At 41.0% G+C, this 24,394-nt stretch overlaps 1 protein-coding gene across 2 annotated transcripts; it reads left to right on the forward strand.

The window, feature by feature from the left end:
* The first annotated feature begins 938 nt into the window (after positions 1-938).
* inpp4aa (inositol polyphosphate-4-phosphatase type I Aa) lies at positions 939-22,788 on the forward strand. Of its 2 annotated transcripts, XM_037788886.1 has the most exons (24): positions 939-1,146; positions 7,734-8,014; positions 8,122-8,166; positions 9,949-10,067; positions 10,172-10,288; positions 10,422-10,501; positions 10,618-10,735; positions 11,391-11,481; positions 11,596-11,743; positions 13,056-13,186; positions 13,813-13,917; positions 14,001-14,109; positions 14,208-14,225; positions 14,336-14,522; positions 15,639-15,920; positions 16,005-16,152; positions 16,431-16,463; positions 17,417-17,589; positions 17,710-17,833; positions 18,071-18,338; positions 19,500-19,597; positions 19,685-19,797; positions 19,881-20,035; positions 20,117-22,788. In XM_037788886.1, the coding sequence occupies exons 2-24, from the start codon at positions 7,915-7,917 to the stop codon at positions 20,247-20,249; spliced, it is 2,895 nt and encodes a 964-aa protein (XP_037644814.1). In that variant the 5' UTR covers positions 939-1,146; positions 7,734-7,914; the 3' UTR covers positions 20,250-22,788. The 2 variants fall into 2 exon arrangements, with proteins under 2 accessions (XP_037644814.1, XP_037644815.1); XM_037788887.1 differs by lacking the exon at positions 14,208-14,225.
* The last annotated feature ends 1,606 nt before the right edge of the window (positions 22,789-24,394 follow it).

The following is a 24,394-nucleotide window of genomic DNA, read 5'->3' on the forward strand; positions in this document are numbered from 1 at the left end:
TTTAAATACAATTAGTAGTTTTTATAATTTCTTACCTTCATAATCATTTTATTATATCATGTGAACATTTTGCATACTACTATTTTAGTTTAGAGGGTATGATTTAAATTTAATTTCATAGTTATTGTCATTATTGTCTACCCAAGATCTTCCTCTTTGTCAGTGTTTAATTTATTTTTTTAAAAAAAGAAAAAAATAAGTTTATTGAAATCTTAAATACAGAGTTAAAAATGAAACACCAAAGTATGGTTTACATGTTGCACTACTTAGTCATTTGCAAGCGCCTTCATCATCTGAACTGTTGATTGTAAAAAGAAATTCTGATTTAGTATCTCATAACTTGAACTCAGGTCAAATATGAAAATTATTGATGTGGGGACTTAAGATAATATAAGATAAGATATCCCTTTATTAGTCCTGCAGTGGGGAAATTTGCAATGTACAGCAGCAAAGGGGATAGTGCAAAAAACAAGATGCATCAGCTAACACAGTAAAAAAGAGCTAAACAAAGTGTAACAAAATATGAACCATTCAAATAGAAAGAAGTATAAAAATAGGAGCAGTATATACACTATTGACAATAAACAGACTATTAACAAAATTGCACAAGTGGAAAATTATATTGCACAGTGAGAATGAAATGAATGAATGAATGAATGAATGAAATTCCACCTGAAAATATCAGGTTATTGTCAGTTTTTTGGTGTGTAAGTAGTCTATTGGGAGCAGTGCTTGGGGGCTCTTATCAAATTGTATACCCTGCAATACCCTCATACCCTCCTCCAAAGAAAGAGCTTCTGAAGCCAAATGATTGTGACTCACATAGAGTATTTATCATGTTTATAATTCCTAACTTGTGTTTCCATCATATTCAATTGACAGAGATGTTGTTATTGTACAAAATACCCAATCTTTGAACATCCAGTCCTCCACCTCCAGCAGCAGCATCATGTGATGGTCTCTGTGGTGGTTCAGTGTCTCTCTGCAGACCGAGCCGACAGCGCCCCCCGGTGGAGAGAAGATGGAGCTGCACCCAGAGGAGCTATTACGTCTCAGTGATGTGTCAGAGGGAGTCAGGGCGAGTCTTGACTGCAGACATCGTCGAGTAGCAACCAGGATGCGCATCAATACGCCTTTCTCTAAACGGTATGATATGTCTCTTTTTTGCGTGTGTTTCTCATCTGTCATCTCATCATTTGACGGTTTGTCGAGGGCTTTTCATCCCCACTATAGATGCTGTCATCAGCATCATCAGCACCAGCAGCATCAGCAGCAGCAGAATAAGACATGTTTACAGCCACATAGCAAGGTCTCAAATGTCGACGTATGTGTTTTTATTCCCATCCAGGGCGTGTGTTTTCATTAGTACTGTTCGTCCTGCAGCACCATGCAGCAGCATCACTGGATGAGCATCAGCAGATACATCATGACGCAATAGTTGTTATTGTCCCAGTGTCAGGGAATATTATAAGTATAATGACAATATTATTGGCCAGTGCTGCCATAAATAGATTTCTATTGGACAGCCTTTTTATTTCCACGCACACAGGCTGGCTCGGTTTCCCACAGGTTTTACAGAAGGCCAGTAGGTTTTGATGAAGGATTATAATGTTACATGTATATATATATTTTTTTTTTATATCTATTACATCTGAAACCGGATGTGTTGCTCATGGAGCAATGTGTCACGCCATTGCAGGCCTCCCAGATGCTCCCAACAGAGTGGAAAGGATTAAGATTTGATCTGTTAAATCATTGTTTTCACTCTTTTCATAACAGAGAGGGAACTAAATTACACTTTCACCTCTAACTGTGTCCTCTTTTACTGTCTCTTTGCATCTGTGTGTGCTATTGTGTGTGTTTTTGATGCAGATTTTTGAGAGATAAATTGAAGATTTCTGAACTTAAAGTGGCAGTAGGCAGAATGTCATTCGGCAAAAATCCCATAATAATCTTTCAGCATATTGTAATTCAAGTGTTCTGAGAGAAAACTAGACTTCTGCACCTCCTCATGGCTCTGTTTTCAGGCTTTAAATAATCTAGAGCGTTCATTGGATTGAGGCAGCTGTCAATCACTCGCAAACTCCGATCAAACGGTCAAACTAGGCAGCGCTGATCAAATATGAATCAATATTCTGTTACTGTAATGCCTATTTCTCGCCTCAAATGTTTTCAGAAACATCTTGTAGTGTGCTGTTTAGCTGTAAAATGAAAAAAGTTTGCTCCGGCTGGGTGGGCGGTGCTTGGTATTTCCTCAACTGATCTCAACACAGCTGCCAGGTCACAAACTTTCTAATTTTACAGTTAAACAGTACACTACAAGATGTGTCTGAAAACATTTTATGCGAGAAATAGTCATTACAGTAACAGAATATTGATTCATATTTGATCAGTGCTGCCTAATTTGGCCGTTTGATCGGAGTTTGCGAGTGATTGACAGCTGCTCAGAGACGGCAGACTCCAGCTCGACTCTGATTAGTTGTTTTCCTCCGGTCTGTGAAATGATTGCAGATGCCATTAGGATTGCCGGAGGACACGGAGGCACATGATTTTTTTTTCCAGATTACCTGTCTCATACACTACTGTCAGGATATAGTGACCGTTTTAAAATTTACTTTTTTTAATCATATTTGCTCCATTTCTACCCACTGCAGCTTTAGTTGAGCCCTCAGTGTTTTTCCTGATACCTACAGTAAAGACCCACCCACAGTATAACTCTGTGTGTGATCCTTTAGCATCATTAAGAGTTCATTCATCATCATCATCATCATCGAAGTTTTCTTCCTCATGCTCAGTTTACTGCTGTCTGGGTGACAAGAGCTTCTTTATGCGTGACGTTACCTCCTCCTCAGTGTGGATAAACGTTCCTGTGAGTAAACATCCTCCTCTTTGATCAACTCGATCAGAAAGCAGTTTAAAGATGCGTGGATGGAGTCTGCCGTTCATGTGTCCATGGTTACGCCAGACATTTCTACATCAAGTAGGCGATTGTAGATCAGACTCATCGGCAACACAGCTCAGCTCTGGACTGAAACAGGATCAGTAAATTGAAATTGAGAGGGACACCGAGGTTACAGGGGGACACAGAGAGAGAGACGGCACAAGAGCACTAAAAGAAAGAGGGCCGGGGAGGAATGATGACAGAGCAGAAGAAGGGGGACAAGATTTAAAGGGATGAGGAGGAGGTGAGTTAAGGAGGAGGACATCCGAGAGAGAGAGGCACTGCAGTGCAGCCGGTGCTGACAGCATCTGCAGGGGGCCAGCTGTGTGCCGCCAGTCTCATGCACTAACTGGGTCAGTTTAGTCTCCAGACCGCCCCAGAGGACTGTCTACCACGAGGACCACCTGAATCCTCTCCTCTCCACTTGCTTCCTTCACGCACCATCGTATCTTCTTCTTTCCTTAAAGCTGGAAAACCAAAATAGTCACCGTCTTCAACGGACCTGTTTCGTCTTTTTGAGGTCAGAGGTCACCTAGAGAGCAGCAGCTGTGGAGCTGGTCAGTTTGCTCAGTGGCACTTCATCAGTGTGGATGCTGTTAAGGTGCTTGAACTAGGGCTGGGCGATGTGGAGAAAATCAAACATCACAATATTTTTGACCAAATAGGCCACCTTGATATCGATATTGTAGGGTTGACCATTGGTGCATTCACAAAATATTTACAGAATGAGACAGTAATGTGGATATAGTGACAAAGTGGGTAAAGGCAGACAATAGAACCGCTAGAACAGTCTGGTAAGTTTAGAGAATTGCATCGTTTTACTGTAATGCAGCCTTTAAAACCGGGAAAAGAAAACACTTATGCCACAATATACAAAATCTAATACGATATCTAGTCTCATTTCACTATATTGATTTAATATTGATATATTGCCCAACCCTAACTTGAACCCAGGAATCTATAACAACAAATCATTATCTGTCAATAAGAGCCGAATCATTGGTAATCAAATAATCACTTCAGTCATTTTCCAAGCAAGGATACCAAATATTCTCTGGTTCAGCTTCTCAAAAATGAAAATGTGCTGCTCTTCAACGTGTTACATCATTATAGTTTTTTGGACTGTCGGTTGGATAAAACAAGCACTTTGACGAGGTTACCTTGGGCTCTGGGAAATTGTGATGGGCATGTTTCACAATTTTCTGACACTTTATAGACCAAGGGAAAATAATCAGCAGAAAATCATGAATAGTTGCAGAGCTGAAACTATGAGTCAATTAATCAATTAGTAACAGTAAATTGAATATTATTGGGTTTTGGACTGTTGGCCGAATAAAAGAAGCACTTTGAAAACTTTATTTTGGGTTTGTAAGAAATTGTGATGGCCATTTTTCACTATGTTATAGACCAACCGATTAGTCAAGAAAATAATCAGCAGATTAATTGATAATAAAAACAATCTTTCCATTTTAATTTAGTTTCTATAGTTGATATTTTTATGATTAATCGATTAGTTATTTATTCCATAAGATGGCTCGGGACGTCTTCAAATGTTTTGTTCTGTCCGTCCAACAGACCAAAACTCAAAGATATTCAGTTTATAATGATGTAAAACAAAGAAAACAACAAATCTTCACATCTGAGAAGGTGGAACCAGAGAAAGTTTGCCATTTTTGGTATTAAACAGTCATCAAAATTGTTGTTAATGACTTTTCCATCTACTGATGAATCAGTTAATTGACCAAATGTTTCAGCACTACTCCCTGGCGTTTGGTCTGCCTTCAAGCAGACTGCATGTAGCTGATCGTCAGACAGATGTGATGATGATGATGATCTGGGGCTCCCCGTGGCTCTCCATTAGATCCACTGTGGGTTTCCTAGAGAGCTCCCTTCAGCGCCTCGGGCAGATTACAGCATTTTAAAAGACAGCACCCATTGACAATAACTCCCACGCACAGCCTAATGAGGCAGAGCATCCACGCCGTCATGTTCATCTGTTTTGGTCTCACTCGAAGGTGCCAAAGCAGAGATTAAACTGGCAGAGAGCATCACGCTCACACTCTGGATTTAGTGTGTGTGACTATGCAGATGACTTTGAGGGTTGTGTGTGTGTGAGTCACTGGGAGATTTCATTTGTGCGCGGCGTGTGACGTCAAAACAGAGTCACGTGTAAAAATAGCCCTCCGATGCTGAAGTCTTTACACATGAATGCACGGTGGCACACACACATTTGTTCTCGGTGTAGTGTCAAATGAACAGAAACACACACAAGCACTAAAGACGAAATGTTAACTGAATCTGACTCGCCACAGGAAAAGTAAACATTACCTCCAAGGGCGATCTGAATCACCTTTCAGCTCTGGTTAGTCATCAGACCGCTTGCTGCATCCTTTTCCTTTTCTCTTAACCTTTCACATTTTCACATTTCTATTTCTTCCTCTGTGCCTCACTTCTTCTGTGGTTCATATTTGTGCTTAGTTGTGCTTTGCGGGAGCTAAATCAATACACTGACAGCCTGATTGTCTTGTTGCTGATTCTCACTCTGTGTGTGCCACACTTGGCACAGCCTCAGCTTCCTGTCCTCTCACTGTTGCACATACATTTGGCAGGTGCCGTGTTATCTAGTTAACAACATGAGCAGCTCTTTTACGTTGTGGCTTTTGCATCGTTGTCCAAAAATAAGCATCCGACATAACAAGTGAGTGTCACGGTTACACCACAAGCACTTACTGGATATGGTGGAATAATAATAGCTATGTAAGGCCCAAGCGTGTGTGGTTTAAGTGAGGAGGTTGTAATAAACAAGCCGGCATCGTTTCTATCATGAAAAGATAATTTCATTGAATTCTCATATGTTAAGATAGATGTTAAAGGGGACATATCATGCTCATTTTCAGGTTCAAACTTGTATTTTGGGTTTCTACTAGAACATGTTTACATGCTGTATTGTTAAAAAAAACACATTGTTTTTCTCATACTGTCTGTCTGAATATATCTGTATTCACCCTCTGTCTGAAACGCTCCATTTTAGCGCTTGTCTCTTTAAGACCCCCTGATGATTTTCTTGTTGGCCCCCTGACCCTTTGTGTCACACCACTGGCAGGTCAGAACTTCCTGTTCATGAGCACTAGTCCATAACAAGTTATGTCATCCTTTGTGGTACATTTATGTGACACTTTCAATTATACTCAAAGATTTAAAGAACACGGGCGAGAAAGTTCATGCTCCTCAGAAGATGACAACATATACATTATTTGTCGCATCGTCATTTTTATGCCTCCGCGCTGGCAACAGCTGTGGCCAGAGGCATTATGTTTTTGTGTTGTCCGTACGTACATCAGGGCATCAAATACCAACGCTTTGCCACGGTCGTCGGTGTACGATACCGCCGTACAAGGCACCCCTTGAGCGCCAGTATGTGACGTACTTTCGATTAACTAAAATGTAAACCCATCTGCGGCAGCAGTAAATATACAGGGAAAGTGGTGTGTTGACGTAGTTTAAAGAGTGAAAGAGACACACGGGGTGGGTGGGAGAGGAGGTGGACAGGTCCAACCACACAGAGCTTTCATCCAGGAGACCGCTGTTTGTGTCTCGTGAGTTATATTTCAATTTCACTTTACAATCAGTTGTTCGTTCGTGTCCCGTGTTCACAACGTCAAGTCACATTTTCACTGTAATCTTAAGCCCAACCATGTTTTTTTTTTCCTAAACCTAACTAAGTGGTTTTGTTTCACAATCCTAAATAAGTGTTTTGTTCAATTCACAACATTAAGAAAAACCGAAAAGTGACGCTGACGGCGTTTGGTGGTTAGAATTTGGTGGTCAAAGGTCACTGTGACCTCACAAAATACATTTTTGGACATGACTCAAGAATTCATATGCTAATTATGACAATTTCACAATATTTCTTTAGTAATAATTAATTAATAGGATGAAGTGATAACATTTTGGACAGACATGGATGTAAACTGCAACATGAGTGGTTGGCGGAGGCAAACAATTCTAGTTTTTGTTTCCTTTAGTGGCTGTAAGAAGTGCTTTACTTTTGATTATTGGCACTGTTTAGACACAAGGTTCTTCATACTAAAAATCTTCCCATACAGCAACAAGGGCATAAAATACTGAATTATAAGTTTAGATTAAAAAAAAGAAAGTTGTGTGAGACAATTCCTACGGTATCCGGGAAGCTACTTGGGAAATAACTGATGCTTCTTTGAGCCTCCACATGACGAGGTTATCTGTTATGTCTGGAGCAGATTGGCTTAATTCATAAAAGACATTTACCTCAGTATCTAAATGTCTGTGCGTGCGTGGACGTTTGTCCAAAAGAAGAAAAAACACCAGGAAAGCACAAATAGCATCAGGAGATGGAAGGTGAAGATTCAGTGTACTGCAGCTCTCTGGCTCATTTCCAACAGCTGTGTGAAAAGTCACACTTTTCCCCCACTGAATTTTATTTCCACTGCCTATATTAACACATTATCAGAGGGAAAGAGATCAGTCTGACAGGAAACCACTCATATGCGCTGCTCATCTCAGAGTGGAGCATCATGCCAACTTCCATTCGTCATTCATTGCTTTAACCTTGCGTATTGACGACTGTAATGTGATGCTGAGCATGTGTGCAGCCAGCAGCAACCTTCAAATTACAAGCAGTTTTCTAATTCTGTCTAATTTCTCTGAGCTCAGCTGCCGTCTCGATGAAAGGATGACATCAGTATCAAAGATGTCCAGTCTGTCTCGGCTGTTGCTATGGGGACAGCAGATGATCACTTTGATGTTCTTTCAGGTTCATCATTGACAAACGTGTGACCGCTCAGATCAACACACAAAGGAAACCAGCGTGGACATAAAGACACAAGGAGCTGGCGTGACAGACTGGAGTTTGGATTTGGAGTCTGCTCGACATCGCTCCGCTCTTCAGCCCCTTTTATTCTAAAACTCATCCTCAGCCCCGACGTGAAGCCACCATGTCCGGGAAGGAGCGCAGCCCCCGCCATCGGCCGTGGTCGGTCTACCGGGCCAACACGTTTGATCTCTCAGCTGAGATGATGGGGCTGGCTCTCTCGGGTAACTAAGTAACTGCTGCCATGGTAACCTGTTTACTTCATTGGTGATGAAATAACAAGGCGTTAAAAAAAACTATCTCCCCCTCCTCTTTTCTCTCCATCCTGCAGGCAACAGTCAGGATCCAGACGAGCCTGTGCTGGAGTTTAGTGTGGGTAAGTTCAGGAGGAAGAGTAGAAGGCAACACACACACACACACACACACACACACACACACACACACCACTGGCTTTGTCTCCTTTGTGGTGCCGGGAATTAATTACCCCAAAGATCCACTTCCAAACAAAAAAGTAAATTCCTGCACACACTTATCACCTCTGCATTGATTTATGTCGATGTTTTGGTCACAAGGACTTCTTTCAAGACATAAACAATCATAAAGTGACACAGTGCTTAAAGGGTAACTTCTTTATTTTTTTAACCTGGCCCTATTTCCCATGTTTTTGTGTCTAAGTCACTAATAGGGACAACAATTTCTGAAATTGGTCCAGTATTTTGAGAGAACGCTGTAACCGGCAGCCACGAAACGAGCTGCGAGGGCAAGTGAGCAGCGTCAATGTGACGTTGCGTTCACTAAAAGTGCTTGTTTTTGCCACTGACAGGCTCAGAGTGTCTGACAACATTATGGAAAAGAAACCTACAGAGATAGAAAATGTTTTTCTTACTTTCTCTTGATCCAGTCTGTTTGTTATTGTGTCCAAGTCCTGCTCAACACAACAAACTCTGTCCGGTTGGCACTCGCCGATGTATTCCACTATTTTACTGTTTTCTTCCAGCAACACGTCACCTCTCCAGATTTCAGAACTAGACTTCTCCTCCAGCGAGACTCTTTCCATAATGTCAGACACTTCAATAATCAGAGCCTGTCATGGCATAAACAAGCACTTTTAGAGGACGTAAATGACGGTGCCAGCTTGCCCCAATAGCACCATATTGCTGCCGTCTACAACACTCTCCCTCAACACTGGACCAATTTCAGAAATTGTTGTCACTATTAGTCAGTTAGACACAAAAACATAGGGGAAATAGGGTTCAATTTGAAAAATACCAAATTTACCCTTTAAATACAGCCCATAATTGCATGATAATCCACAGCTGGGTTGGAGGTGTGTCCATGATCACACACAAAGGAAACGCCCACTCAAGTTTCAAAAGGCTCAAATCAATCAAAATAGAAAAGTAGCAAGACAATTATCAACTCTTATACAGTACTACTAATCTAAAACCTTGGCTGTGGCCCTGACGACAACAATATCCCACTTTCCCAAATTTTATGCAAGAAAGAGTTTGGGATTTGTTGACAATAAGAAATTAAAGAATAATAGTTAAGCCTTATTCTTTAAAGCTGCACTAATCAATATTGTTAATTGTTATTTTTGTGTAATGTGCTGGTAGTGACACACAAAGAATTATCACCCAACACTGCAGTTTTTTAGCATCTTTCAGTTAATTGTTTAGGTTTTACAGCCCAACTGGACACAGCAGGATATTATACAGTTTCAAAGACAGAGTTGAGTCATAAAAGGAGAGTAAATATTGGACTTACATTCACCCAGAAACACACCTCCAAATGAATGATAATGTTGCTCCATGTCTGTAAATAGGCAAGTGTTTGCTAACATGTTCACCATATTGATTTAGTATCAATGTTTACAGCTTCCCATTATTGGGCAAAAACACCATGTGATGCTACTTTAAAGGATGAAGGATGATCTTGTCAAGAAGTGACTATACCCTTTTGTGTGGAAAGACTTGTTTAATTGTTATCACTTATCCAACCAGAAAGCATTACTGGAAACAACAGCTGCTTGTCAAGTCGTAACAACTCAAAAATACTGTATTCAATTCCTCCCTTGGCCCAAGGATTAGTGACCACCCCACCATTAAATCCCACCGCCTGTAATCTCTCCCTGTGTTTATACTTTATGTCTCTGCAGCCTGCAGCGAGCTGGTCACTCCCTCTCTGGACCGTAAGCCGACCAGCTTCGTCGCCGTCAGCTGCACCACTCCGCCCCAGGCCTTCTGGACCAAGCACGCTCAAACTGAAATCATAGAGGTACCCCACTGTTCGCTTTCCCTTGCTTCCTGCCTGCTGTTGGAGACTTCAAAACCAGTTCACCACCTCTCTCCCGCTCTCTGTCTGTCTCTGTCTGTCCTCAGGGCACCAGTAACCCCATCTTCCTGAGCAGCGTGGCGTTCTTTCAGGACTCTCAGGTCAATCAGCAGACTCAGGTCAAGCTCTCTGTCTACGATGTAAAGGACCGCACACAGGGAACGGTAAGCCCCAACACAAAACCACTTGTCTTCACATTTCCTTAGTTCTTATCTACTCAAATCCTGTATAGTCTTCACTTATGTGTGGGTGAAATCCTCTAAATCTTTTGGGTGTGTGTGTGTTTTTATGTGGCAGATGTACATGCTCGGTTCGTCCATGTTTTCTGTGAAAGAGCTGCTGCAGGACAAACACCACAGACTGCACCTGACTCTCAGGTAACACAACACACTGTGCCCTCTTCCTCTATCAGTGACATAATGATTGACACGGCACCACTTGCTGGATTTTGGGTTTAGGGATGTTTAACTCACTCTGTGTCACTGTGGGTCAGGTCGGCGGAGAACGAGCGCGTGGGAAACATCACCGTCATCGCCTGGCAGATAGAGGAGAAGCGTGAGCAGAGAGCTCCTGTTGCAAGATTACAGAGAGGAGACACGGTTAATGGGAGGGTGAGTGGCAGAAATACTTGAAAGTATGAAAACTGAAGTGATTGGTTGGTTAATCGATTATTAGATTGACAGAAAAATTATATTTTTATAATCAATTCATCATTTAAGCCCTTTTTCTAGCAAAATACTAAACATCAACAACAGCTTCTCAGTTGTGTGCATTTCCTGCTTTTTGTCATCTTATGTGATAAATATATATATTTATACATTTTTTTTGACTGCCGAACAAAACAAACAATTTTATGAAAATATATATATTTACATATATATTTATTTTTGAAATTAATGAATTAATGAATTAATTTATTTTTTGACTGTCGAACAAAAACAAACTGTTTGATGACATCACTTTGGGCTTTTGAAAACTGTGATTGGCATGTTTCACTTTTTTTTTAGGACAAACAATTATCAAGAAATCAAGAAAATAATCTGCAGATTAATTGATAATAAACATAATAGTTGCAGCCCTTGAATATCTATTTAACCTCTTATTGTTTTGCCTGGTTAAGTACAGTATATCCGCCCTCAGCCTATTTCTGGTTGTATTGTTTTAATAACAGGTCACAGATCAATGAATGAGGAAAGAAAGACACATGAAGTTTCTCTTTAGGCAAAACATGATTATGATTTTTTTTTGTCTATATGTGTGTGTCAGATGGTTCTCCCTGTTGATGAAAGCCTGACTGAATCCATGGGCATTAAATCCAAGTCTTCATCTCTGTGTAAAGACCCGCTGCTAAAGGCTGGTGAGTATATGAACTAAATATCAACCTGTATCACTATGTGAGAGTTTAGTAACTGGATTGCTAGCTGTGTTCTGGTGATTCAATGCTGTGATAGTATGGTTCGGTCTGCTTCAGCGTTCGGGGGTGTCATGTCACGAACGTACCGGCTCCCCACCACGGACGGCAACCACCTTCGGATCCTGGAGCAGATGGCGGAGAGCGCGCTCTCCCTGCATATTCCACGACAGTTTGTCAAGCTGCTGCTGGAGGAAGACGCCGTCAGGTAACGTTGAAAATTGTCTTGATATATTGATCAGAAGCTTCAACATCTATGTATAGGACAGTGGGCAACTTCCGGGTCTGAAAAGTGAAGCCAATGCAGAAGTGCCTTAAACTTGCATTCTTTCTAATAGCCAGCAGGGGGCGACTCCTCTGGTTGTATAGAAGCCTATAAGAAAATGAGCCTACTTCTCACTTGATAAACACTCAGTAAATATTGTAAACATGAGTTTATGGTCTTAATCACTAGTTTCAAGTCTTCTTCAATACAGCATGATGTTCATTTAGTAAATTATGGTCCCATTTAGAGCATAAAGCAGGGGATGCTTTAGGGCGTGGCTACCTTGTGATTGACAGGTCGCTATCACGGCATTGTCCGGTCTGGGAGTTGTCTGTGTTTTCATCTTTAACCCTTTCACAGTGTGTTTTCAGTTCATGAAAGTTAATTGTAACATTTTTGTCACCTAAATATGTCGTATTTAGCGTTTGGTTGTACTTAGCTCCACCCTCTCGTGTCACTTCTGGTTGTAAAACACCAAGATGGCGTGGCCAAAATGCCGAACTCGAGGCTTCAAAACCATAGCCAACAAACCAATGGGTGACGTCATGGTGACTACATCCACTCCTTATAATGTATACAGGCATAGGAGCAGCAGGGTGTTGTAGCGCAGTGGCCCTTTAAAGCAAAGCTATGTCTACTTGCTACTCTTTGTCAGGGCTGCAGTATTTGAGTCCAGTCTTAAGACAATTTCCAACTTGTCTTGGTTGTTTTGATTTTGATTGTCTCGGTCTCAGCCACCAGTCTCACCTTTTACATTCTTTGTTCTTTTTTAACTTTCATTTTCCTTTATTTGATATCTCGTACACTGCTCTGTACTGTCATTTCCTAGTGCAAATCGAGTTTTCCAGTTTTCCATAAAGTATCTTGTAAAGACGTCCTTTTTGATGTACCGCTTACGTAGTTTAAAGTGTGGAAAGATATGATACTGTCAGATTTACTGTATATTGCAACCTCTTACAGTGCATGTATGTCTCATTTGTAGACATTAAACTGAAATGTGTGATATATCATGAACTATATATTCTTCTTGTACTCTATTATTGTATCATCATCATACGGTCAGCGAAACATCATCATTACGACTCCCACTGCTGCCGTTTTCACTAATGGTTGCTTGTAATGTTGGTGTTTTGAGATGTTGGACCTGCTCAACTGCAGACATTAATTGAACAAGCTGCACTAACAGCAAGCTGTGAGATCATCAGTGCATCAGCTGGATGTCTTGATCGTAAATGTGTAATTGTGTTGTGTGCAGGGTGTGTGAGCTGGAGGAACTGGGCGAGCTGTCTGCATGCTGGGAGAACCTCAGGAGGCAGATCATCACTCAGTATCAGACCATCATCCTCACCTACCAGGAGACCATAAGTGACTTGCACGAATACAAAGGTTAGAAACACAATTAAGCTCTTTATAACGTATCACTTTAAAGGGGCACTCCACCAGTTTTACATGTCGAAGTCAATCAGTCACAGGGAGTAGCCTACTTCACAGCCTGTGAAGAAACTCATTTACTCTGGCTCTCTATGCTTCATAACGTTACTACTCTGCTGCTCTTTGCTGCAAAACCTCACCTCAGTTAGTCAGCGACTTGCCGTAAGTCGGTGTAGTTTATATGGAAGTTAGCCCGCTACAACGGTAGGCTACACATAAAATTGGCCGCCGCTCTGACAATCCTGCGACATTGATTTTAATCTATTTCTATGGGACTAACAAAAAGATGCTTTTAAGTGTCATTGTGGGAAGTGTAAGATCCAGTGTTTTTGGAGCTTGACCCCTACTAGGGACTAAAACTTGGCCTCTGCCACATCAATTTTGACCATTGATTTTTTTTTTTACATGTCTCTTACAGTTTGAACAATTTTATGAAAGTGCAATACTAAATCGTTGAGTGCCCCTTTAATGTAAAATATCACATTAAGATGTATCTATACCCTATTAAGGTCACATTGGGACGTATTATTACGGCATGTACAGATACAAATAACGTCTTCCCTCCTTTCTGCTCCCTCCAGGTCCTTCATTTAAGTCTAGTACCTTGAAAGCTGAGAAGAAGTTGGAGTTTATTCCTACTAACCTGCACATCCAGAGGATGAGAGTACAGGGAGAGTCTGGCTATGGTAGGTATTTGTACTGCAAGGTTTTAATGATATTGTTTAGTCAGTATCTTATTCCATCCTCTTCATTACCGTCCTCTGATCAGACCGGACATACGATGTTGTGACTATTGGTGCACCAGCAGCCCATCATCAAGGCTTTAAAGGCTGCGGCCTCCGGAAACTGCTGCACAAACTTGAAGAAGCCAGGAAACAGTGAGTAGAGCAAAGCAGAAAATACATGAGCTTCATGGATTTATGAGAGAATAATTTATCTCTGTTTGTGATTTATTTTTTTTGCCTTACTCAATCAGGATTTATGTGGAGGAAAGGTGAGATTACGTGTGTTGTATTATAAATTCGTTGTGTGTTTTTTTGTCACTGCTGTGTTTGCCATTCAGTACTTATCTTATCTGTCTCCATCTTTCACACACACCCAAAGCTCTGCTGGTTCTGGCTCTAAACGAATGGCGTACCAGCCTCAGGATGTCGTGAAAGCGAAGGAGCTGATTGGCCAAATAAACACTCTGAAGACACAAGTGTGTTACTACGCTGAACGTCTGTCTCGAGCCGCCAAGGAGCGCTCAGCCAACGCTCTGGAGAGAACCCTCGCCATCCTGTCAGAGAAGGTAGGAGAGCGCTCAGAGCACGTTATAGTTTCTTCTTTTTCACTCTCCCTCTGGCGTCCACCGATTCCTTGACCTCTCGCCTTTTTTCTCAACTCTTATTGCCTCTCAGAAACGATCAGTTCTTGCAAGCCAAAAATGTCTTTAAATTCAATTTTTGCAGTCAAGTGCAGTAGAAAAAAAGGACTAATAGAATAGAAAAGAATAGAACGCAAGATGTTTTCTTAATAATGAGAAATAATTTGTTACAGTTAAACCAACCACTTATCTCGATGAGTTCCTCTGTTCTGATTCTCTAAATAATCCATTTTGGAAATGATGTCATTGTTTTCACTGACCTTGCACTGAGATGACATGGACTGCAGTTGCATTTCCAGTAATCTAACCTTCTTTTCCACACGAGGTAACTCATCGAATTGAGCCTGGGAGAATTGCAGGCTGGATGTTAATTGTTGGACCTCTTTCATGATTCAGTCGTAGTCTCTAGATGTAAAGTTTGCCTCTTGTCGGTTCAGCATTTCCACATAGAAGTGTTTTTGCTGTTCAAGCATGTCCTTCAAAACTTCCATATGAACAAAATCTTCATTGCTGGTGGCGTTCTTTTTGTTTTTACCACGAGACACGGTTACCTAGCACTTAGCAGGTTGTGCTCAGGTTGTACCAGCAGTTGATGACCAGTCAGGCCTGTTTGTCAGAGTCCTAGTAGGTCCAGAAGTCCACCAACCTGGATTACAGCCACAAACTCAAGCGTTGATGCAATATTGAGAGAAAATACAGATAAAAATCAGCTTGGTTCAGAGCTCCAGGCAGGATCACATAGATTTTTTTGCTTGATTTAGACAAGGCAGATTCTCAGAAGCAGGGCATAGCAGTCATTTTGGATTCCATTGGATCTCATAGACATTGTTTTATGCAAAAAAAATAATAATAATTTCAAAAATCACACACTTGTTACGGAAAATAAAGTAAAAAATGTATTCTGCCTTTTCTCACTGATTTTTAATGTCACTGTTTATGAACTTTAAAGAGCATTTTTTGCCCCAAATCACTGTTTATTTAATGCCCACAGTATCACCACTATTACAAGCCTCTCTGTGTCCTCTCCCTCTCCTCTCACAGACTCGTCAGTTGGTGACCGTGTGCGATTCCAAGCTGCTGGCCTCAGCCATCCTCGCCCTGGCGGCCGCCCGCCCAGAGTCCACTCTGCAAAGCACCCCGTCCCCGTCCTCCTCTTCCCTTTCACCCTCCTCTCGTTCCCCGTCGCGCTCCCCCTCCCGCCACCCGACCTCCCCGTCTCGTGCTGCCATCTCGCCTTCTCGCCACGCGGCTCATCCGGAGGGCAGCGAAGGGAGTAAAAACAAGCGTGCCTCCTTGCAGGCAGATGTGCAAGAGGAGGAGTGGGTAAGAGAAAGTCCATCTGCCTCTTTGATGTTCATGTGTGTGTGTTGTTTTATGTTCATTTGTTGTAAATGTGTTTGTGTGCAGGAGAAGGTTTGGCTAAATGTTGATAAGAGCCTGGAGTGTGTGATCCAGAGGGTGGACCGGCTGCTGCAGCGAGACAAAATCCAGAGCGACAGCAGCTCGGAGGATGTCTTCCTTCTGGCCAGCGAGGAGCCGGGTAGCACTAAGAAAGGTACACACACATACACACACACACACACACACACACACACACATACTGCTGTATGGGATGTGAGTGATGTACTGATCAATCTCACTGATGAGTACAAAGATCAGAGGGTTGCTATGAATGTTTCACTCTCATGAGGTATCCATAGTAACCAAGAAGCACCATCATCACCATCATCATCATCATCATCATGTCCTCTATTATCATCTTCTTATAATCATAATTAACTGCTTCAGTGTCGCTGGATGTGTTTATCTAAACAAACTTTCTCTTACTCGCAGAAGTCAGCCCAGAGGTAGAAAAGAAGTCCCCAGGTGAGACCAATATTTTCTTTACAAATCATCCTTGTATGTGCTGGACGGAGGATTAAACCCAAATAACAACAGCAAGTTTATATCTACAGTCTAGCACATTATGTACACATAGGCAATTCAGTGTGCTTTACATAAATAAAAACAAAAAGGAACATCCTTGTATAAAATATGATTAAAAGATAGTACAAAGTACATAAAAAATGTATTCCTGCTATTTGATTTGTGTTTGAAATGTTAAAATACAGCATTATGTAATGTATTAGTTATGTGTAAAATAGAATTGTTTACAATATAGAAAAAAATAAAAATAGGACTAATTGTATTAAGACATTACGTAATAAATTTTAACCAACTTAAAAAAATAAATAATAATAAAATATTTCAAACAAGAATTTAAAATGTGTTCATTTTCAAGGATATCTGCAAATTTTGCAGTTATAAGTCCATGTGGGGATGCTTGATATGCAGATAAGTTTGCAGGAAATTTCCAGGACAAATATATTGATATTTATTTTTTATATATTCATCATTAAACTTTAAAAAAGTTTGAAATTGAGCGTATTTTCCATATGATGCACCCGGCAATTCCTCCATTCTCTTGTAAACAGAATACAAAGACGTGACACCTACTTACAGTAAACAGGTTCACAGGACTGAAGGTTGAGAGACCCTGCACTAAACCAAGTGAACATGACGTATAACTTGATAGTATAGGGACATTATGGCAGTTTGCCGGGAAGTATTCTCTGTGTGGCCCAAATATAATGTGATCAATTGATCAATAAATGTGAATTTTAGTAGATTTGATTTCATTAATTTTAAATACTTAATTTTTAAATACGTCAAAGTCATTAAATACAGATGCACATGTTCATTAAATATTTTTCTTTACAGTGTCTGCACGCTCCCTGTGTGTATTCATGTGTATTAAATGCTGTGTGCCGTGTCTGCAGGTGAGTGGAGCGACGCCCTGTACCCTCTCCTCACCACGCTGACAGATTGTGCGTCTCTGATGAGTGACAAAGCCAAGAAGGCCATGGTGTTTCTGCTGATGCAGGACAGCGCCCCCACCATCGCCATGAGCCTCACCCTACAGTACCGCCGTGACGTCGTCTTCTGTCAGACGGTCCGCCAACTTCTATCTATTCTGTCTTTCATACAGTACACGTGTAGTTTTGGATAATTAATATGCATTAAAAACATGAGCAGTAATCGCTGATATTGATATGAGTTGTGCTTCTTCCAGCTGACGGCGCTGATCTGCGGTTTCGTTATCAAGCTGAGGACCTCTCTCTGTGACTCAGGCTTCCTCAAGCAGCTGCCCACCATCGGCTTACTGGTGCAGTACGAGGGCCTGCTCAGCACTTATGGTAACTTGTGTGCATGTATGCTTGTTTGGAAATGTATCAACACACAACACTATGAGAGTGCACACCTCCACCAAGGCTGTAAAATCTTGCAGAAATTGGTTTAAAATGTTAAGAAATGTTAAATCTAGAGTTAGATTTGAGATATCAAGCAAACATACAGGACCAAAACTATAACATCCTTGGTTGAGTGCATGTTCTTTGTGTTACCTTTCCGTGATGACTCCTTGTTTCTTAAAGGTGAGGAGCTGGCCATGTTGGAGGATATGAGCGTCGGAGTGATGGACCTGAGAAATGTCACCTTTAAAGTTACCCAGGCGTCTTCGGGCTTCGCCCCAGACATGCTGCCGGTGATCACGGGAAACAGGAACGGCTTCAACGTCAGGGTCCCAATGCCCGGGGCGATGTTCGACACGCTGCCGCGGGAGATCCAGAACGGGATGCTGCTGCGCGTGCAGCCCGTCCTGTTCAACGTGGGGATCAACGAGCAGCAGACAATGGCTGAGAGGTGAGTCACTGAGATCAGAGGACAGGAGAGGTTGAGGGTTTGAGGACAGAAAGAACATGGAGGAGAAAGGGCACACCAGAGGAAAATGGCAGGTGTAGGTCAATTTCTTTTCAAAAACATACCTATTATACACCTATTTATTAAAGTGCTTTTGCCATATAAAAAAGTGGAATGGCCATTTTCTCAAAATGACTCACTCTTTAAACGTCAGGTTGTATAAGTGTACAGCTTTTTCAGTTTTTTTCATGAGGTCTTCTATATGAAAACAATATGTTTAAAGCCTCTGAACACCCTCACAGGTGTTTTTAGTTAATCTGGCTGATGAGACCTCTTCTCAGGACTGTGTGGGTGTATATAGACTAATTGAGTGACATCTTCCTGAGTCTCCTGTTAGCTTTGTTGCACCTGTCAGGGCAGGACAAATTGCACCTTTAACATTCTAATTAGTAGATGAAGATTAATGACCTAATCGATTTCCATCATAGCTCCACCTACCTTCAACCTGAGCAGAGGTCTAATCAGTCAGAATAACTAAAACACCTTTAGAGGCTTTAAAATAATTTCAAATATTTTGTCCCTAGAAAAAAAAAAAATTAAGAAACTGCAAAACATTTAAAAAAGAAAATCGTCGTATAATGACCAATTAGTTACCTCGATAAGGTGGAAATAGGGAAAATAAAACATATTTAATATACAAATATACACATAAAATGTTGAAGGCAGTATCACCCAATTTGACAGTGTAAATAGGAAAATGAACAGAAGTCACAATACAGTGATATATTGTATTTATGACACTAAATGGTGATGTCTCTTTTCTTTATTCACATGGTGCTCCTATTATTAGTATTAGACATGGAGAACAGTAGAAAACGGAGGAAATAATAAGTATAAAAAAAGTTTTGAATGAGAATTGATTAGATGGAGTGATGAGAGCAAGGTTGCTGGTTGGAAGCCGCAGCCAAACCACTGTTGATGTGCCTCTGAGCAAGACACTGAATCCTAGTTTAAAACTGGGTTGAGAATATGACATTAAAAAGCATTTCCCTGAATAACACATTAAACCGATGAAATAATTTGAAATTACATTACTTATTTGGGGCGGAACAAGTGTGATAGTCATGAAAGATTTCAACTGTAATATATTAAATGTGTGTCCAGGTTCGGAGACACGTCACTACAAGAGGTGATCAACATGGAGAGCATGACTCGCCTCAGCTCGTACTACGACCAGTTTAAAGAGGTCCTGCCAGAAGACTGTGAGTTTATATACATGCAAAACACTTTGATCAGAAGGATCTTGTTCTCATATTTAACTCATCGTTCCACCCCTGCTCTCTCCTCAGGCCTGCCTCGCTCCCGCAGCACCACCGGTGTGCCCGAGCTGCTTAAACAGCTGAGCCAAAACGTGAACTCCAAGAAGAGCAAGAACGTGGAGATTTTGTGGCAAGCAGCCGAGGTAGACTCGCTTCCCGTGTCTTCTCTATGCACATTTAAAAGCTCCGTCTTCCTCCTCTAATCTCTTTCTCTGAACCCCCGAAGGCGTGTCGCCGCCTGAACGGAGTGCGCTTCACCAGCTGTAAGAGCGCCAAGGACCGCACAGCCATGTCCCTTACCCTGGAGCAGTGTCAGATCCTGCAGCAGGAGCACGCCCTCGCACCACAGGTCTTCTACCAGGCCTTGGACTGTATGCGCAGGTGAGCTGATGTTGATGAAAGATGTTATAACCCCTCCACCATTATAGAAATAAATAATACATACCCTCTGTTTCTCCACAGTGAGGGCTGCAGAAGAGAGAACACCATGAAGAATGTGGGATGTCGTAAATACGCCTTTAACTCTCTCCAGCTCAAGGCCTTCCCCAAACAGTATCGCCCTCCGGAGGGCACGTACGGGAAAGTCGAGACCTAAGTGGACTCTTCTAACTGGAGGAAAACCAAAAGACTGAAGGGGATAATGATGATAGCACCACACAAACAAAAAACCAAACACAAACTGGAACAACAGCCCTTTGTTTCGTGCTTAGTCACTGTTAAGATGATTAATGTCCAAGTGCCAGTGCTACTGTAGATTGTTTTATAGCGGTTTCCCCCTCTCCTCCAGTAGTACTAGAATAATCACACACTTTTCACGGCCACTTCACAGCCAGTAAACGTGGCTTTCTGTGTTACATCGTAGCCCGTGTGCAGACAACACCGTTGGCTGCCGTACCAGTCGTAGCATCAGGAAGCTGAGTCATTTTAACTCCTGTTCCTAGAAATAAGATGTGCAAAATGTCTCAGCCTGTAGAAAGACGATGTGGGGCACATGTTTGTCCTTGCTGCTTTCATTTGATTTGTATCGGTTTGTGTTTTAAAGGATAAGGCTGTAGATATTCTACATTTTTGTTAAGACCAAAACCAACAATGAGTTGATCTTACTGATAAGGACTGGCTACTGATGCAGCTTGTTCCTGTGTGCCATAGAGCTCCATTGTTGTTTAAAACTATTGAATACACACTGAGCCTCACTGTCATTCATTATCCTTCATTGTGGTGAACATGGACACTGTCGTTTATTCTGAGTAAATCCTGCAAACACTATCCTGCTGCGGTTAAACTCACTAGCTCACCAAATGTGTATTAATGCACCCCTGAAAATAGTCCCCAACAAATGCACTATTTACTCCTGCTTGAGTCACATTTGTTATAAACTATAATGCCCAGCTGTTTTACGGAATTACTGACTTAAAAAATAATAAAATGGGCCACAGACGGGATAAGGAAGTAGTAGGAAAAGCATTGACAAACAAGCTAATGCATTGTTGGTTTTTGGTCTTTTAATGGGATTTATTGATAATAAGAAAAATAAAAATAATACCAGCCTTGTCCTTTAAAGCCACGCTAGGCAAAAGGTTAATAAAGGATTAATTTCCATTTCCTAAAACACAAAGTAAAGCTGCATTGAGAGTCCACAGATCTGATCTTATTTGTCAAGACAAGAAGTGACAAATTTAAGCTAATGATAACAGCAGCAAGCCGGCGTGTGATTGGTGATTACAAAATGTAATATATTTCTGGAAAATACGTTTTTAAGGAAATGACGACATGTATCTTGCTGCCATTTGGAGCTGCCTACATGTGAAGTTGCCTAGTGTAGCTTTGATTAGACGATGAGATTTGTCAAAACAGATCGATCTTTGCATGTTAACATATTCTCTGGACCTAAAGCATTTACTTTGTTTATTTCAGTGCTTTTAGTCCGTTGTCTGTTTCCCTCCCACTGTCTCTCCTTCTCACATTTCTTCTTCAACCACATAAATATTCAGCACCGTAACACTCTCTACAACAAGCACAGCTCTTCTTTAGAAAGTTCATATCTGACACCACTTTCTGACATTTGTATTATTACAATAATGTCTAAGCTAATGTGATTTCTGAGGGTCTTCTGATGCTACATTGGAAGCATGGTTCACTGGTTCACAAATCGTGGGCATCGGATTATTCTATAAACATATCTACAGATATTTAAGACATTTCTGAAGGTTATATGCAGCACTGTTATCTGGTTTGATTGCCCTTGAATTATGCAGAACTTTGTGATCAAAATTGGATTGCAAATTTGTTAATTTAACCTGCATGAAGATTAAAAAACCTACTGCTTTATACTATTGTAATTGTATACCGTTACGATTAAGAGTACCCACGAGCACTTGATAGATGTTTTCAGACTGAAGTGAAATAATGCATATTGCATTTTTCTACCGACCATCAACGACACTTCTTCTGTTGTCAGTTTACCAGCTCCGTTGTACCTTATTGTACAAAACTTACAGAGACAGTGGATTTTATTTTGAAAATGTTATTTTGCTTACAGGTATTTTTTGTTGATATGGCTGTTGTTGCCAAATGCTGTTCTAGTTTTATCCATTGTTATTGAGTAAGTTAGGACCTTGTTCTGATCGGTTGTACGTGCACACAGGTTAGACAGGGCAGTTTGGGAGACGCCTGCACCCCCACAGAGGTATGAAGTGAAACTGGATGATGAATAAAGGCTTGTCAATGCCAAACGAGTGTGTCAGTAAATTAAATGAGACATTATTGTTTGTGAATATTTCGTCCTCTCAAATTTGTCTCAAAGAGAGGCATCTTCAAAAAGTACTTCCACAGCTGCATTTTTATTATTCTGTCAGTATCATTATCTCCATTTTTATTTTTCTCTGTCTGCCCCGGGTCCTAGACCTTTAGTTCTACCCAAACCTCCAGATGTGTGTTAGGTTTGTGGAAGCTTGGATAACTACAAAAATATTTCGGAATATGCACAACACCTGGACCCTGAAACTGAAGCAATTCAGCCATCATTAATTTGATTGTTTACATCTGTGCATTTCCTATTGTGACATGTCAAAATGTCTCCTGTGAACAATCATCATGTAAAATAATTAAAATCACCTGTGTGTGTTTAGCATGAATATGTCATGTAGAAGGGTCCTGTGTCAAAACTAGTTTTAATCCTGTTGTTCACAAGTAATTCCATATATAAATGTGTTTACTTTAAAGGTAGGGTCGGTAATGTGGAGAAACTAGCAAGAGTACGCTAGATTTTTAAAATGAGCCAACCGAAAAGCCCAATCCAGTGTTGACAACTCTTTTACAATGAAAGTAGCCAGCAGCACATAGCTCCAAAAGTCCCTAAATCTAGTCGCTAAGTCAGCAAAACTGACAGTCCTTCCCTTCAGGCCTCCCTCCCAAGCCACTCCCCCCAAATTATCATTATGAAATAAACATATCATAATGAACGTAAACAAAAAACATGGCTATTGTTAGTACTCACAGCTGTCAAGGTAGCAGCTTGTGGAAGACTCGAGTGCACGGACAGAGTGAGCGCAGGCAGGTAGGCAGGTAGGCCGTCCATTGGATTGGATTAGACGGGTTTATTACGGTCCTGGGACAGCCACAGAGCATTTGATTTATTGACTGCTGTTGGGATATAATGAGAATTTCAACAAATATAACAAAAAATGTATTTGAACAACACTACAAACCCTACCTTTAAGTGTCAGTAGGCCTATGCATACACAATGCACAGAGAGAGATGGTGGAAGTGGTACAAATGGAGCCTTCAAATGAAACTCGTGAGCTCGTGTTTACAACATGGGAAGTCGTGTACACAATATGCTTTGCATTCAAGTGGTTAAGTCATGAGAACACCGCTGCTAAGCAACGGTAACATTAACGTTACTGTCGGTGTCTAGAAGCCACAGAGGTTAACGATTTAGCAAGCGGGTAACATAATGCAGAAAATGCAAAGGCATAATGACAGAGGAAAATTTTCCTCAGATAAATTATAAAATTATGAAGAAAAACAATGTACAACTAAAATTACAATATTTTAAGTTATTATGCGCCAAAAAATGTACTTCCATGGCTTCCGCCTTTCAAACATGTTACAACTTGTGAACTCGGAGCTATCCTAACTTTCCACTTACGAAGTTGTGAATACCACAAGAGGGGGGCGTTCATATGGACTCTTCTCATGAACCCGGTAAACACGACCCCATTTGAAGACACCAATATTGCCAATAGGGCTCTGTGGCTTCTTTTTGCCCCGGGGCCTCTAAATGAATTAATCCGGCCTTGCTTCTGATGCTTCTGACTATGTTCAGTCGTTTTTATTCGTTTGACTATAAAACAGAAAAGTCTATGACAATTATTTAAACAAACATGTGGACAACAAAAGAGACCTGGGTTAATATATATATATATATTGTTAGAGTCGCACCAAAACATACCAGTGTTTACATTTAAAGGTCCCATATTATGCTCCTTTTCAGGTTCATGCTTGTATTTTGTGTTTCTACTAGAACATGTTTACATGCTGTAATATTAAAAACAACTTTATTTTCCTCATACTGTCGGCCTGAATATGCCTGTATTTACCCTCTGTCTGAAACGCTCCGTTTTAGTGCATTTCGACGGAATTGCAACAGGATTGCATTGCTAGGCAACAGCTTGGGTCCATGTGTACGTCCTGTCAGCTGATGACATTCACATACACCGCAACCAGGAAATAAACTG

This window comes from Sebastes umbrosus, chromosome 13 (genome assembly GCF_015220745.1).
Source record: "Sebastes umbrosus isolate fSebUmb1 chromosome 13, fSebUmb1.pri, whole genome shotgun sequence".
In the NCBI taxonomy this organism is placed as follows: Eukaryota; Metazoa; Chordata; class Actinopteri; order Perciformes; family Sebastidae; genus Sebastes; species Sebastes umbrosus.

Bases quoted from the DNA above. Each gene is read 5' to 3' on its own strand.
- inpp4aa (XM_037788886.1), top strand. From the start codon at position 7,915: ATGTCCGGGAAGGAGCGCAGCCCCCGCCATCGGCCGTGGTCGGTCTAC. The intron at 8,015-8,121 runs GTAACTAAGTAA...TCCATCCTGCAG, and splicing joins GATGGGGCTGGCTCTCTCGG to GCAACAGTCAGGATCCAGAC. The intron at 10,502-10,617 runs GTAACACAACAC...ACTGTGGGTCAG, and splicing joins AGACTGCACCTGACTCTCAG to GTCGGCGGAGAACGAGCGCG.